General features: G+C 48.3%; 1 protein-coding gene across 1 annotated transcript in view; it reads left to right on the top strand.

Annotated features, from left to right (window-relative positions):
• Positions 1–2254: 2254 nt before the first annotated feature.
• LDLRAD3 (low density lipoprotein receptor class A domain containing 3) overlaps positions 2255–12603 on the top strand; it is a 223572-nt gene continuing 213223 nt past the window's right edge. Inside the window, exon 1 of the mRNA XM_045808495.2 lies at positions 2255–2355. Within this exon, the coding sequence (XP_045664451.1) occupies positions 2310–2355 (46 nt within the window). The 5' untranslated portion in view covers positions 2255–2309. The remainder of the gene's footprint in view (positions 2356–12603) is intronic.

A 12603-nucleotide genomic window follows, 5' to 3' on the forward strand; every position in this document is an offset into this window, starting at 1 on the left:
CTGGCCGTCTGTGACCTGAACAATTAGCATTAGAACCTATCACGTTTTCCAGAAACCGAATGCTTTTGATGGGATTCTAAAGAACTGGAAAAGAGGAGAGTAATGAAGTGTAAAGAGTGGTTTCACCTCCTGCCCAGCGTATATGGTGAGGAGGTTAGGAATGATTCAGTATGAAAACAATTTAACTTAAAGAGAGCTTTGCATTTGTTCAATCATTTCAAGGACATTAGTATATTTAAAAGAAGTGTGCGTGTGTGTGTGTGTGTGTGTGTGTGTGAGAGAGAGAGAGAGAGAGAAAGAGAGAGAAAGAGAGACATGTGGAGAGCAAGCCAAGTACACTAAATCATTCCTAAAGTTGAAGTTCATGTGCCCAAAAGCAACCTAAGGAAACAAGAACGTTGGCAGTGGGTCAGATCCGTTGTCCCATATTCCTAATGTTTGAAGGGAAATGAGCCCCTGACAGAGAAATTACTTGCCTTCTTGAGTCTCACTAGCAAAGGCTAGGGTCTTCCTGGAAAAAATGCACATACACACCTATACCTGAAGCCTTGCACACAATTTTAGGAACTTTAAAACTCCCGGAAGCCCATGGGATAGTCCCGCTAGTGTTCATGGATTCCGGGATATAATCCCTGCATGCTAGATGTTTTGGAGAATTTATTTATATTTTCCATACTAGACAAACTACTTCGTAGCGTGGAACTTGCTAAACTTTCCTGCATCACATTTTCTCATTACTTTGAACTGTATTTGGTATTTTTAAATTTTGACTGGATCCACTTCAGCTGTCACGTTTCCAGACTAGAGCTGACAATTAAAAAGTCACTGAACCTCAGCATCCTCCAGCTTACCTCCAGTGCATCCCCAGTGTGATGTGGGATTGCTGGCTACAATCTCCCTGACTCGTCATCCCAGCACCCACACCCTGTGGCCTCCTCCAAACAGGTGCGACTTATACACAGTATAACTCACGCTGTTTAGGTGTGGCTTTTATGGGTGCAGTTGCATACGTTCTGACAAATGTATAAAGTTCCCTTGTGCCCCTTGTACTCATTTTTTTCCCCTGACACCGACCCTGGTAACTACTGATGTGTTTTTGATCTCTACAGTTCAGCTTCCCTCCTCCTCCCAGGTCTTGTAAATGGAATCATACAGAATATACCTTTCCGGGCTCGAGTGTTTCTCTCAGCATGCTTTTGATATTTGCTCATGTTGTTCCATTAAATGATACAATACAATTTGTTTATCCATTCACCAGTGGATGGACACGAGTTATTTCCAGTTTTTGGCAACTGTATTAGTTTCAATCTTTTTTTTGGGGGGGGTGAACTTTTTGGGGCAGCAGGACTACTCTGCAGAGGGATTGCGCAAAGTTACACAACTTTACACATTTGGGGAGGGTGAGGGGATGGAGAGTTGGGCACAAAAGTGTCACTGCATTCTTCCACCATCTAAATCCTTTGGCAATTTTCACCAGTGCTTGGAGCTCCAAGTCATTCTGGAGCAGCTGTTCATTTTGCCTCTGGGCGTCTGCCTTTACATTTTTCCTTTTTCTCGAATTGGGGCCCCAGTGTTCCACTGGTATAGGTATTCGAGATCCAGATGAATTAACTCTCTTGAAGGTATTAGCTTCCCTCCTCCACTTGAGGTTCTCTGATGGCAGTCTCTGAACCACCTAGACGCTCCTCAGAAAAGCAGAATCTCAGGCCCCACCCCAGACCCACGCAGAGTCGGCATTTCAACAAGAACCCCAGTGTGTCAGACGCATATTAAAGTTTGAGAAGCACTGGTCACGGTATTCCACTCTCGCTCCTAAAAATAAAACGCATATTTTCTCATAATATTTGGCCCTTTCTCCCAAACTTTTTCTGTCCCTCCCTGGAGTAAACTGATTTTGTAGTTGAGTAAAGAACTCCAGCTCGGGTCTGGGGGAGGGGGTGAGCGCCGCATCCTCGAGGATGGAGGCGCTAAGGGAGGAGGAAAAAGAGAGGAGGCAGAGAACAGAGTCCGGGCTGTTGGGAGATCCTCGCAGCCCAGGCGGGAGGCGGCGAGGCCGAGGGGGACCGGCTCTCGGCTGCCCCCTCGGTGGCCCCTGCTGCCGGGCACGCGGGACGGGGCGCGGGCGGCGGCGCGCGCTTGGCGGGGCGCGGGCCAAACTCGGCGGAGCGCGGCCGGAGGCCGGGCCGGGGCGGGCGGGGCGCGCGGGCGGAGGACAGCGGGGGGGCGGGGCCGGCGCGGCGAGGGGCGGGGTCAGCGCCGCGGCCGCGGGGGCAGCGACGGCGCCGGGCAGCGGGAGCGGCGGCCTCGCCATGTGGCTGCTGGGGCCGCTGTGCCTGCTGCTGAGCAGCGCCGCGGGTGAGTCGGAGGGCGTCGGGCGAACTTCCTGCGGGGCGCGGGGCGCGGGGCGGGGGCGCGGCGGCCGGGCGGCGATGGCGCGCCCTCCCCGCGCCGGGGCTGCGTCTCCGGGCGGGCGTGCACGGAGAGCGGCCCCCGGCGCCGGGCTGGCCGGGACGCGGGCGAGGGGCCGCGGCGGGGTGCGCGCCGTCCTATTGTGTGGGCGTGCGGGCCGGCTGGTGCCGAGTGCTGTGTGCGCGGGCGGGGCTTTGTGTGCAGCCCGGCTCCGGGGAGCCCGGCTGCTGCCCCGATTGGGCGTAGCTCCAGTGTGTGTGTGTGCGTGCGCGAGTGTGTTGTGTGTGTTGGGGAAGGGAGGAGGGGACGGGAGGGGAGGGGAGAGAACTCTTCCTTGATCCCCTCTCCCCAGACTCCCGGTGCTCGGCTCTGGGCGAACCTCCCTAGGGCCTCTTCCCGCATCTCTCGCGTTCACCCTTGTGCCTCAGTTTCCTCCTTGGACGTCGGGCAGATAGCATCGCCGCTTCTTTCCGCTCCCTTCCTGGGACTGTGTTTGGCTCGGGTAAAGAGAGATGAAGCAGGGCCGAACCTGGGAATTATTAATCTTTCCCACTGTTCCTGGGAGCAGAACGTTTATTTGTCATCTGACCACCCGACTTGTCCCTCAGCGGGCTCTCTGACTGGCGTGGTGCCGGTGGGAGTGCACCCGGGCTTCATTTGGCGGCCCTTTGAACCTGGCATCACCTTGGTGTTGCATCCTGAGGTCCTGGGAAGCAGCAAGCCTCTTTCCCTTCCTGACAGCGTGCTGTCCCCTGGAACTTTTCTGCTGATGTGGGCACGCTCTGAATTCCAGCCCAGGAGCCATTCCTCCTCTGCCCGGGCCTCGCTGGCCACAGCTGTCAGCTGCCCTCCTCAGCTCAGCCCGCCCCCTGACGTTTATTTCTCGGCAGCTGATGCCCAGAAAGTGGGTGACAGGGCCCAAAGAACTTTCTTAAGCAGAAGCTTGCTTGCCTGATGATTGTGCTATCCACATGGCTTATTTACGGCTGATTTCCCCAAATGCTTGTAGCTGTTTGCTGTGGAGGTGTCGGTGGTGCTGTGTTGGTTGGGAAGTTGAGGCTCACTTCATTCTGAGCTCCCCCCCCCCCCCCAGGTGCCTTTGGAAAGAGAAATCTCCCACCTTCCTTGAAGTCCCTGGTCCTGGCCATCCTCAGAATCTACTGGGCAGCCTTTCCCACATCTCAGACCTATGAAATCATCCCTGCTCCTGGAGACCCCATTTTGATATGGGTTTGCTGTGCCTTCCAGTGCGTGTGGAATGGTGGTGGCTGCTGTGGGTTTTCGGCCAAGTCTGGGGGAGAGTGCCCTGTTTCTCCTGAACTATCAGGCCACTCCCGGGAGGGAGTCCAAGGGCATATTGGCAGGTATGGGTTGGTGTGAATGATTATGTGCGGGCTGTTAGAACAGGCAGTTTTCTGGGCATCTCAGACAAGAAGACCTGGCTGAATTCATGCCCTCCATGTACAGAGCTGTGAGAGGTCCTGTGATAACACCCAAGGAGGACAGTCTAGAAGCTGGCTCTTGCATGCGTCCTCAAAGTTGCTTGTGGCTCAGTGGAAACTTATTTTCTGCATTTCCCAGTTGGTACTGGGTTGCTTTGGTGGAGTCTCCATGTCTGTAAAAATAGCGATGAAGTTAATTTTGTCCTTCTCTGGTCAATGCTGGTCATTTAATATGTGTATAAAATAGGGCTACAATACATAGTAAGAGTGGGGACGGAGAGATTGGGGGTCGTGGAACTGCCTGACTGTCCCTGTGGTGGTTTTCCATCCTCTGTGGTCAGGCCGCTTGTGTGGCTTTGAATCACCTTTACAGTTGCTGGTTTAGAAACTTCTAGGCAGGTTGGGGGTGTGTGCATTTTTCATGTTACATTAAGCATCATCCTTGTGGCCTGAATTCTCCATTGACCCACAGTGTTACCAGAAACGGGTCCGGTCATTTTCCTTGATGCTACCGGGTTCTCCTGGCCTCCCAGTCCAGAGAGAAGCCCGTGTGTGGTTCAGTTTGGGGTTCATAGCGGGACCAGACACTCTACCCTTCTACCCCATATCCAGCTCCTCGATCTTCTTCTGAAAAGTTGAAACAACAGGAGCGATGATAAAAACCAGTATTTCGGACTGCTGTCTCCCCTTTGAGAGTTTGTGGAGAAAACTGGGGTCTGAGTTGATCCCTACCCTGAGTTCTGGGTGTTTGCAGGGCTGGAAGGCCACTGACATCTCAAGAGCAATTTGGAGGCCTTTATTATTCAGGAACCTTCTCAGACACCTCTCTGTGTTTTCTTTTTCTTCCTTTGTTTATGTTGTTCATGTCAGGGAAGTGAAGCATCGATTATTAGCTGTCGTTATTTTTTAATGTATCCTGTGAGAAAGACTCGGCCCATCCAGTGTCCGGGTTTCCTTCACGCGGCGGACTAGCTGGGTTACAGCGCACAGGGGGTGCGACGTGTCTGATGGTGGCCATGCCCCCCAGGCGGTCAGCCTCAGCTCCTCCCGGGCTGTCCTTTGCTTCCACTCCCTGACATTCTCTGTCAGTGAACACGCTTGATTTTCCCCCACGTGTACTCCCAGGAGTGTGAGTACTGACCTTTTCTCCTGGAAAGATCTACTTAACGGTGCGAACGGGTGGGTTTTATTATTATTTTTAACTAGCTGAGGAGCCTCGCGGGCCAGCCCGGGTGGAGGAGACTGGGCACTGTGCACCCAAGTACAAATAAACACCCCTTGTTGCTTTTCATCTTCAAAGAGATGGGACAGAGGCTCCCTCCTGGCCTTTGAGGTGTTTTTATCTGACAGTCCACTGAGGCCTCTGACCTTGATAGGAGAGGGGGAGGAGCAGCGGTGTGAGTAGGAAAGGGCAGGGTGGTCCATTCTGGGCCTCCGAGACTGACGTAGACACCTTTTTTACCGAAGTCCCCAGGGTACCTTGAAAGTGGGCTTGTATCTCACCTTCATGGAACATTTTAGAGAATGTTGGCATTAGGGGAGTTGGTAGTCCAAGAATCTCATGTTAGAGAGTTGACCTTCACAGTCTCGCCTGTTTGCATGGGCACTGGGAGCAAAGGGGACCCCATGTTTATGGCACATGTATGTGTGAGATGCTTTTCTTGCCATTTCAAACACATGATCTTGTTGAGTTTTTCCAATGATACTATGTGGCAGGAAGTCATTTTATGGCTCACGAGAGATCCTTCAGACCCAGGACACCAGAGTGAGGACTGAAGCTCGGGTACGAAGTCTGGCTTCTTTGCAGGAATCACGCACGCAGCCTCCATGCCTTTCCTCCCACTTGCTTTTGTGAATTTAACAGTCAATGAGATTGTTTCCATAAACACCCCTCCTCCCTGAATCTGTTCAGTTTGTGGTCACTGCTGTGAACTAAGCAGTTGGTGCTCATGGGAAATACATAAAATAAATCTCAGTCCTTGAGGAAAGATGGAACTTTTCAAAACAGCGTGGGTCTTCTTGCCGTATGCATGATGGGGAGGCATACGCGTGGCAGGAAGATACCACTGGCCACAGTGGAGTTCTTGCCCTGAATTGTAGTCACTTGGGGGATTTGTTTTCATTAATTGAGAATATATATTCCCCCCTTTTTTTAATTTATTTTTTACTTTTTAAGTAGGCTCCATGTCCAGTGTGGAGCCCTACTGGGGCTCAAACTCACACTCCTGAGACCAGACCTGAGCTGAGATCAGGCGTCGGATGCCTAACCGACAGAGCCACCCTGCCCCTTCCCCTTTTCTTACGTATTTGTTATATTTTACAGTTAAGAAAATAAAAGATACTACATGCCATAGGCCCCCGGAACTATTCTTAGCGATGAGATAGCCCCCGGGGACAAATTTTGTTTTTTTAGAACCCCTGGGAGCTATTTTTGGTTGCAGAGTTTTCTTGTTTGTTCTCTTTTCCTCTTCCTCTCTTCAGAATATTCTGGAAATGCTTGGGCCATCTGAATGGTGTAGTTTTTTTCTGCCAGTGCCTCTACCTGACCACCAAGGAGATTTTTAAGATGGTCGCTCCCCTGTGTGTGTGTGTGTGTGTGTGTATGTGTGTAAGTATAAAAGAGCCTTTCTTTCCTTGTAATTGTAAAAAAATCTACTCTTTCGGATGGTGAGGAGCGCCCTTAAAAATGTTTGCTGGGAGAGCAGCCAGGTACTTTGAAGATGCAGCATTTGCCTGTCACATCATTGGCTTGATGTTTAATATTGCTTAGCAGAATAAGTGGACTTCTGGACTGCTCGGTCCGAGGGGTGGCAGATGTTTATTTCAGGCCGGGTCGTTAGAGTTTCTGGACATGGTTGGGGGATGAGGTTAGTCTAGTGCAGGGTTTCCCAGCCTCTGTGCTCCATTTGGGCTGCATAGTTCTTTGTTATGGGGACTGCCCTGCCATTCTAGAATATTCAGCAGCATCTCTGGTTCTAGATGCCAGTAGCGGCTTCCTCTTCCTCCTCGCCTCCCGCAATTGTGACAACCAAGCATGTCCCCAGATGTTACCAACTGCCCTCTGGGGGCAGAGTCACCCCTGATTGAGAACTCCTGGTCCAGTGTGAACAAGCCCCGTGGCCATGCACCTTGGGTACTGTGACTGTTCATCCTAAAAATACTTTCTAGATGCAACAAGTCAGGTTGGCCTCCTCCTTCCAAGGGGTCTTTTAGTCATCTGTTTCTGCTTTCTGTTTCCACCGCCCCACAAGTTCAATGGGAAAGTACAGTTGTAACTAGACATGCCCAGCACTGCCCCTTTTTTCTCACTTCCCCTTGTATCACAGTGAAAACTTCTGGAATTTTAGACTGTAGATTCAGTTCTCTTGGGAGAGACTCACCGAGGAAGGTGACAGTTGACGCCCGAAGCCACCTGGTTTCCTGAATGTTAAACCGGGGAGGCTCGCCCTGCCTGGAAGTCTGCCTTGGGAGCTGTGTGTTGATATCTTAACCCTGGAAGTCCCCCTTCCTCCGCTCCACAGAGCAGTTATTGTTTGTCTCGGCGCCCCTTCCCCTCCCCGTCATTCCTTCTCCCTTCCCATCAAAGGGCTTGACAACTGGAGTCGGTTCTGCAGGTGGCGGGGAAAATCATCGGCAAGTTGGTTTGGGGGAAATTTTCATCTCGGACTTTGTTTTCTGAAGTCTCTTTAGAATTAGGCTCCGTGTCGCTTTGGAACACTTGGATTCCTTTAAGACACTTTGCCTTCCAGCTGTCGTTTCTCTTTGTTCAGTGTCCAGCCTCCCTCGAGTGTTTTCCTTGCTCCTCTCTTCAGACCAGCAGCATGCATTGTCTACTGTCTTTTGTGCAGGAAGAAAGGAAGGCCCCACGACGAGGGATGCTGGACTGGCAAGGGACAAGTGCGTGTTACCTTAGGTCAGGCACCTGTGCCTCCAATCCCGTGCTCTCCCGAGAGCCTTTCCACTGAGGAGGAGCTCTGGCTTCCCAAGCACGCAAGTGTGTGTTGCCTTTTGTCTTTGCATCAACTAGAAAATTCTTCTCAAAGCTTTATTGGGCTCTTCATCAGCACAGTACCAGCTCGGCCCCGTCCAGGCTCTGCGCCGTGCTCCAGGGGCATGGAGCTGTGTCGAACGTGTTCTTTGCCCTTGAAGAGCCAGGTGATCCGATGAGGGACGTGGAGTTATTTACCTTCTTTCCTTATCTGGGAAGGCACTTGTCTGTAAGCAGTATCTCGAAGGCATTCCTGAATGTGAGGTGTGCTGATGCATGCCCCACCGTGATGGGAACAGAGCTGTGGGGACGTCTCAAAGCCTGGGCGCACGTGGATAGCGCGTCTTTGGGGATATTTAACGGTTGGGTCCTTGAATAGGTTTCGGAGGTGCTTCCTTAGCTTTCCAGTTGGAATATTGGGACACACATGTTGGTGTTCTAAGCCTCTTGTAGCTTTTGGCTTCTGGGATTTGAAGAAGACATTTCTTTGAAGAAGACATTTCTTCTGTGGCTTCTTTATCGTTCAGCGAATATGTCATATTTCTTGTGCCTTTCGTGGTATCTAGGTGCATAGTGAGGACTGCCCCTCATTGAAGGCTTACTCTCTCTGGCAGGGTGCCGAGGCTGTACGTATATTATTTTCTTGTAATCATCTTGAATTGAAAACATTACACAAATAATACATCAAATACCTGCTCATTATAAAAATTCAAACAAAATAGGATCATTACAATAAAACATTAAAACTTTCCGTCGTCTGTCATTTACATTTCTCTCCCCTTTTCTAAATTACTTTTAACAAGTATATATTATTTTAGCGCTAATAGGGATTTATATATACACACACACACACACACACACACAGTTTAATGAGCTCATACTTTTCTGTATTTGTAGCTTTTTGACTCGTTTTCACTTTATGTATTTTTCATGTATTTACCTAAATATATATTTTGTCACTTCTGCTTTGAGCTGGTGAATTGGTTACATCTGCCTTTCACCCCCTACTCCTGTTTGGACAGTTCGATTATTCCAAAGCATTTGACATTTCCTCTTTGCAGTATGGCTTCGGTTCTTTGTGCGTATCTCTCTCTCTCAATTACTTTATTATTTATTAAGATTTATTTATTCATTTTAGAGAGAGCGAGAGAGAGCGCACATGTGCACCTGCATAAACAGGGGAGGGGCAGAGGGAAAGGGAGAGAATCTCAAGCGGACTCCCTGCTGAGCACGGAGCCCAGTGCAGGGTTCTATCTCATGACCCTGAGGTCACAACCTGAGCGGAAACCAAGAGATGGACGCTCAACCAACTGAGCCACCCAGGCGCCCTGCTCTCTTAAGTGCTTTAAAGTTCTTAGCTCTTGCTTTGCAAAAAATTATAGAATTGCAGTCATTTTTCCAATGACAGGTGTTTGCTTCCCTATCACCATATTTACACTGTTTCCTTGCCTTTTTGTATGCACGAAAGTTTTTCATTTCAATGCAGAATTTTAGGGTAATCTTTTAAGAGACATTGTGAATAGCAGATGGATTCTACCTCTGCAGTAGTGTCAATGCACAGGACGGAAGTGAGGACACCATGAATGGCTGTGACCAAGTTTACCCAAGTAGTGCCATGACCAATAAATCACAGCGTCCACCTGCCCTGTGCTATCACAAGTTGGCTGTTTGAGCACATCTTGATTTCAGAAATGTTTTAGTATTAAAGATAAATTAGGTACATCCGGATTTCAAATGTGTTAGAATACCAAAGGTATGCATCTTCTTGACCATCTTTCAGTTCTTATATATCTATCCATTCTCTTAAAAGCACTTTTAAAAACATCTTCTGGTATATGTATATACCATAATTCATTTAATGCTTCCTCTGCACATGAATCTTATTTCATTTTTAAACAGTTTATTCAGGTAGGTGGTATGCTCTGCCATTTTATAGATGAAGAAACTAGAAGGCTAAGTAATTTTCCCCAAGCCCACAGCCAGTGAGAAGTGGTTTCAGAATTGGTACATAAGACCGTAGAACTTGAACCTTTGATCTTCACCACTGGCTTTACTGCTTTGGCATTTAGTAGACACCCAGCTCGAGTTCATGTCTGCTAGAAGAAGCAAGTGCACTCCCTAGCTCGTGCTGGACAATTCCATCATTGGCTAGTGATGTCAATATTGATTCCATGCTTATCGTGTTGGATAGAATGATGTTAGAGAGCCATTGGAGTCAGGGGGTGTCCTAAGTTGATTTTATTCAGGTGCCTTGTCTTTGGCAGATTTAAACTGATGTTCTGCCACTCCTCCCTGCGGAGAACTTGTCATTTTAGCTATTTAAATTGGCCTTTGTGGAGGCTTGTTTTATTAAAAGGCACAATAACAGCAAGGATATTGTCTCAACACCAGGAGACTTGCCTTTGAATGTATTAATGATGGAGACTTTTTTCTCCCCTGTTGATGGAAATATTTTGTTGGAATGCCAACCTGAAGCGGTTTCTTTTTGGTCAGTACTTCCCTCAAATACCGCTGGGTGCCAAAGAGAAAGGCCCACTGTTTATAAAGTCCAGAAATAGGTTTTTAAGACAAAAATAAATTATAATGCCTCCTATAAAAAGAAAAACTGAAGTTTTTTCCTTCTTTTTCTGACCTGGGCTTAAGCTTCTATGGTTTACACATGGGAGAACTTTTTCTGAACTAGGCATTGATATTATTTATTGTGGAAGGTGAAATGTTAACGTACTGCACCGGAAAGAAAGTAAAAAATAATTTGCCCCATCTCGTTGCTTCAAACCAAGGGGCTCTTGTGGGCAGTGGGTCGTGCCTTGTGAGAAAGTAATGCCACAGGCCTGTCAGGTGTTAATAGCTCTAGGCAGAGCCTCAGGCTTCCAAACCCTCTCCCAGGTCTTCTCCTTTTCATGAGTCATTGTGATATCAGGAGACTGTTAATTGGGTGAATTGGCTGGTGCTCGGATCCAGCTGTGATTTTTGACAGACAAATAGTGCAGTGTGAAGATGAGGTTGTCTCTGGCCTGGAGGGAGGCCACGGAGAGGGAGGGCAGCCATTTAGCTTCCTCTGGAACAGGCCTTTGGGAACTGGGTGCTGGAGGGATGTGGAATTTATGAATACCTTGATTGAGGAGACTTGCAAACCCAAGGAGCCAGTGTTCCACGTGGGACACTTGTGTGTCTGTTGGCATAGAGAAATGAAAGCATAAAGGGTGTTTAATTTTATTGCATTAAAAAATCCCTGCTCGTTATTATAAGGCCCAGTGAAGTTCGCTTCGGGGATATCAGGAGTGCATGGTCTTTGATGGCGGCCCAGAAACTTTTCCTTCAGCCCAGCCTTGAATCAGAGCAGTGTTCTCCGGGAGTCATTAAACTAATTGGATGTGGCTGAAAAAGGACTCTTCGTCACACTTGTAGCTCCGTGGTCAGTTGAAAAAAAAAAAGCCTCTCAGTTGGCTTGGAAAGTTCTAAATATAACTTGTTTTTTATTATAAAAGTAAAATGGGGGGGTTGGGGGACGATAGAAGGGTGACTAGCAACATAGAGTGTCTCATCAGAAAATAATCCCAACGCTGTAAAAAAGTGTCGATGCTGAGAGAAACCAGACCAGAACTGAACAAAGGGTTTCAAAAACAGATTTCGTAAAAACATCGGCATAAGCTTGACGAGAAAGTATGATAGTAGCTCGTGAGCCCGGCTGGCTGGCTGGCGGGGCCTGGGGAAGCAGGCCTGGAGAGAGGTGGTGGTAATTCCTGTAGAAGAGATAAGGTTGAAGATATGTCCTATGTCAGGAATATTCTGGATCAGTGAAAGATAGAGCTAGCCTTGGAAGTGTTAGAGAGATACTGTACCCCCTGGTGGGACCTAGGATGGGCAGCAGTGACGCAGCAGGGGAGAGATTCAGCATGCCCCAAGGTCATTTATGGTGCCCAAGGAGGTGGCAAGGACAATACAAGAAAAGCTAACAGATATTGAAAATATGATAGTGATGCTAAGTGTTTGAATTATAAACATACTAGAGAAGTTGGAGATGCCCAGACATTGGGATATATAGATTTGGGGAAAAGAACACTCCAGCATCAAGGGGAGAGTGTCAGGATCTTTTGAAGGTACTCATAAAATGTGACTCAGCCACAATCCTGGACAGAAAAAAGAACTCTTCCTTTCTTGTGTGGTTAAAAGTTCCAGGAGGCAGGATGGGGTCAGGCAGGCTCCTTGACAGCTACCTTGGTGGCTCTTCTGGTCCAGCTCCTGAGTGAGTGCTTGACATGATATCAGTCACACAATAGGATATCCTGGAAGTTTCCTAGAAGGAACGGAGGTGACATGAAGGACACGGGGCTGTGATTTTGAAGAAAAGCAGGCGAAGGAACAATGAAGTTTCTCTTTCCCCGATCAAGCTAGTTGTGCCCTTTGGTGGCATATCCTTTCTCCTCCAGATTTTGGAATGGTCTCACTCATTTTCAAAGACCTACAAAGATTTTTACCAGAGAAACCCGTGGCTTAAAAAAGACAAAGAGGGAAGTGATGACTACCATTTAAAATAAGGGGATAAATTAGACATACGTTGTGAGGCTAGCATGTGGCATAGAATAGGGTCTCAGACAGGTCAGTAAAAACTGTCCATCTTAATTCCATTTGAAGGGAGTTTGCATAGTTTGCTTAAGGAATAGGAGAAGTTACCAAGAGGAAAAGGTGAAAACAGTTGTGTTTGGTAAAACATCACTGTTAAAAATGTTAACTAGTAAGAAACTTAAGGTTATCTTCTGGTCC

This window comes from Ursus americanus, chromosome 24 (genome assembly GCF_024610735.1).
Source record: "Ursus americanus isolate L20-20 chromosome 24, mUrsAme1.1.p, whole genome shotgun sequence".
In the NCBI taxonomy this organism is placed as follows: domain Eukaryota; kingdom Metazoa; phylum Chordata; class Mammalia; order Carnivora; family Ursidae; genus Ursus; species Ursus americanus.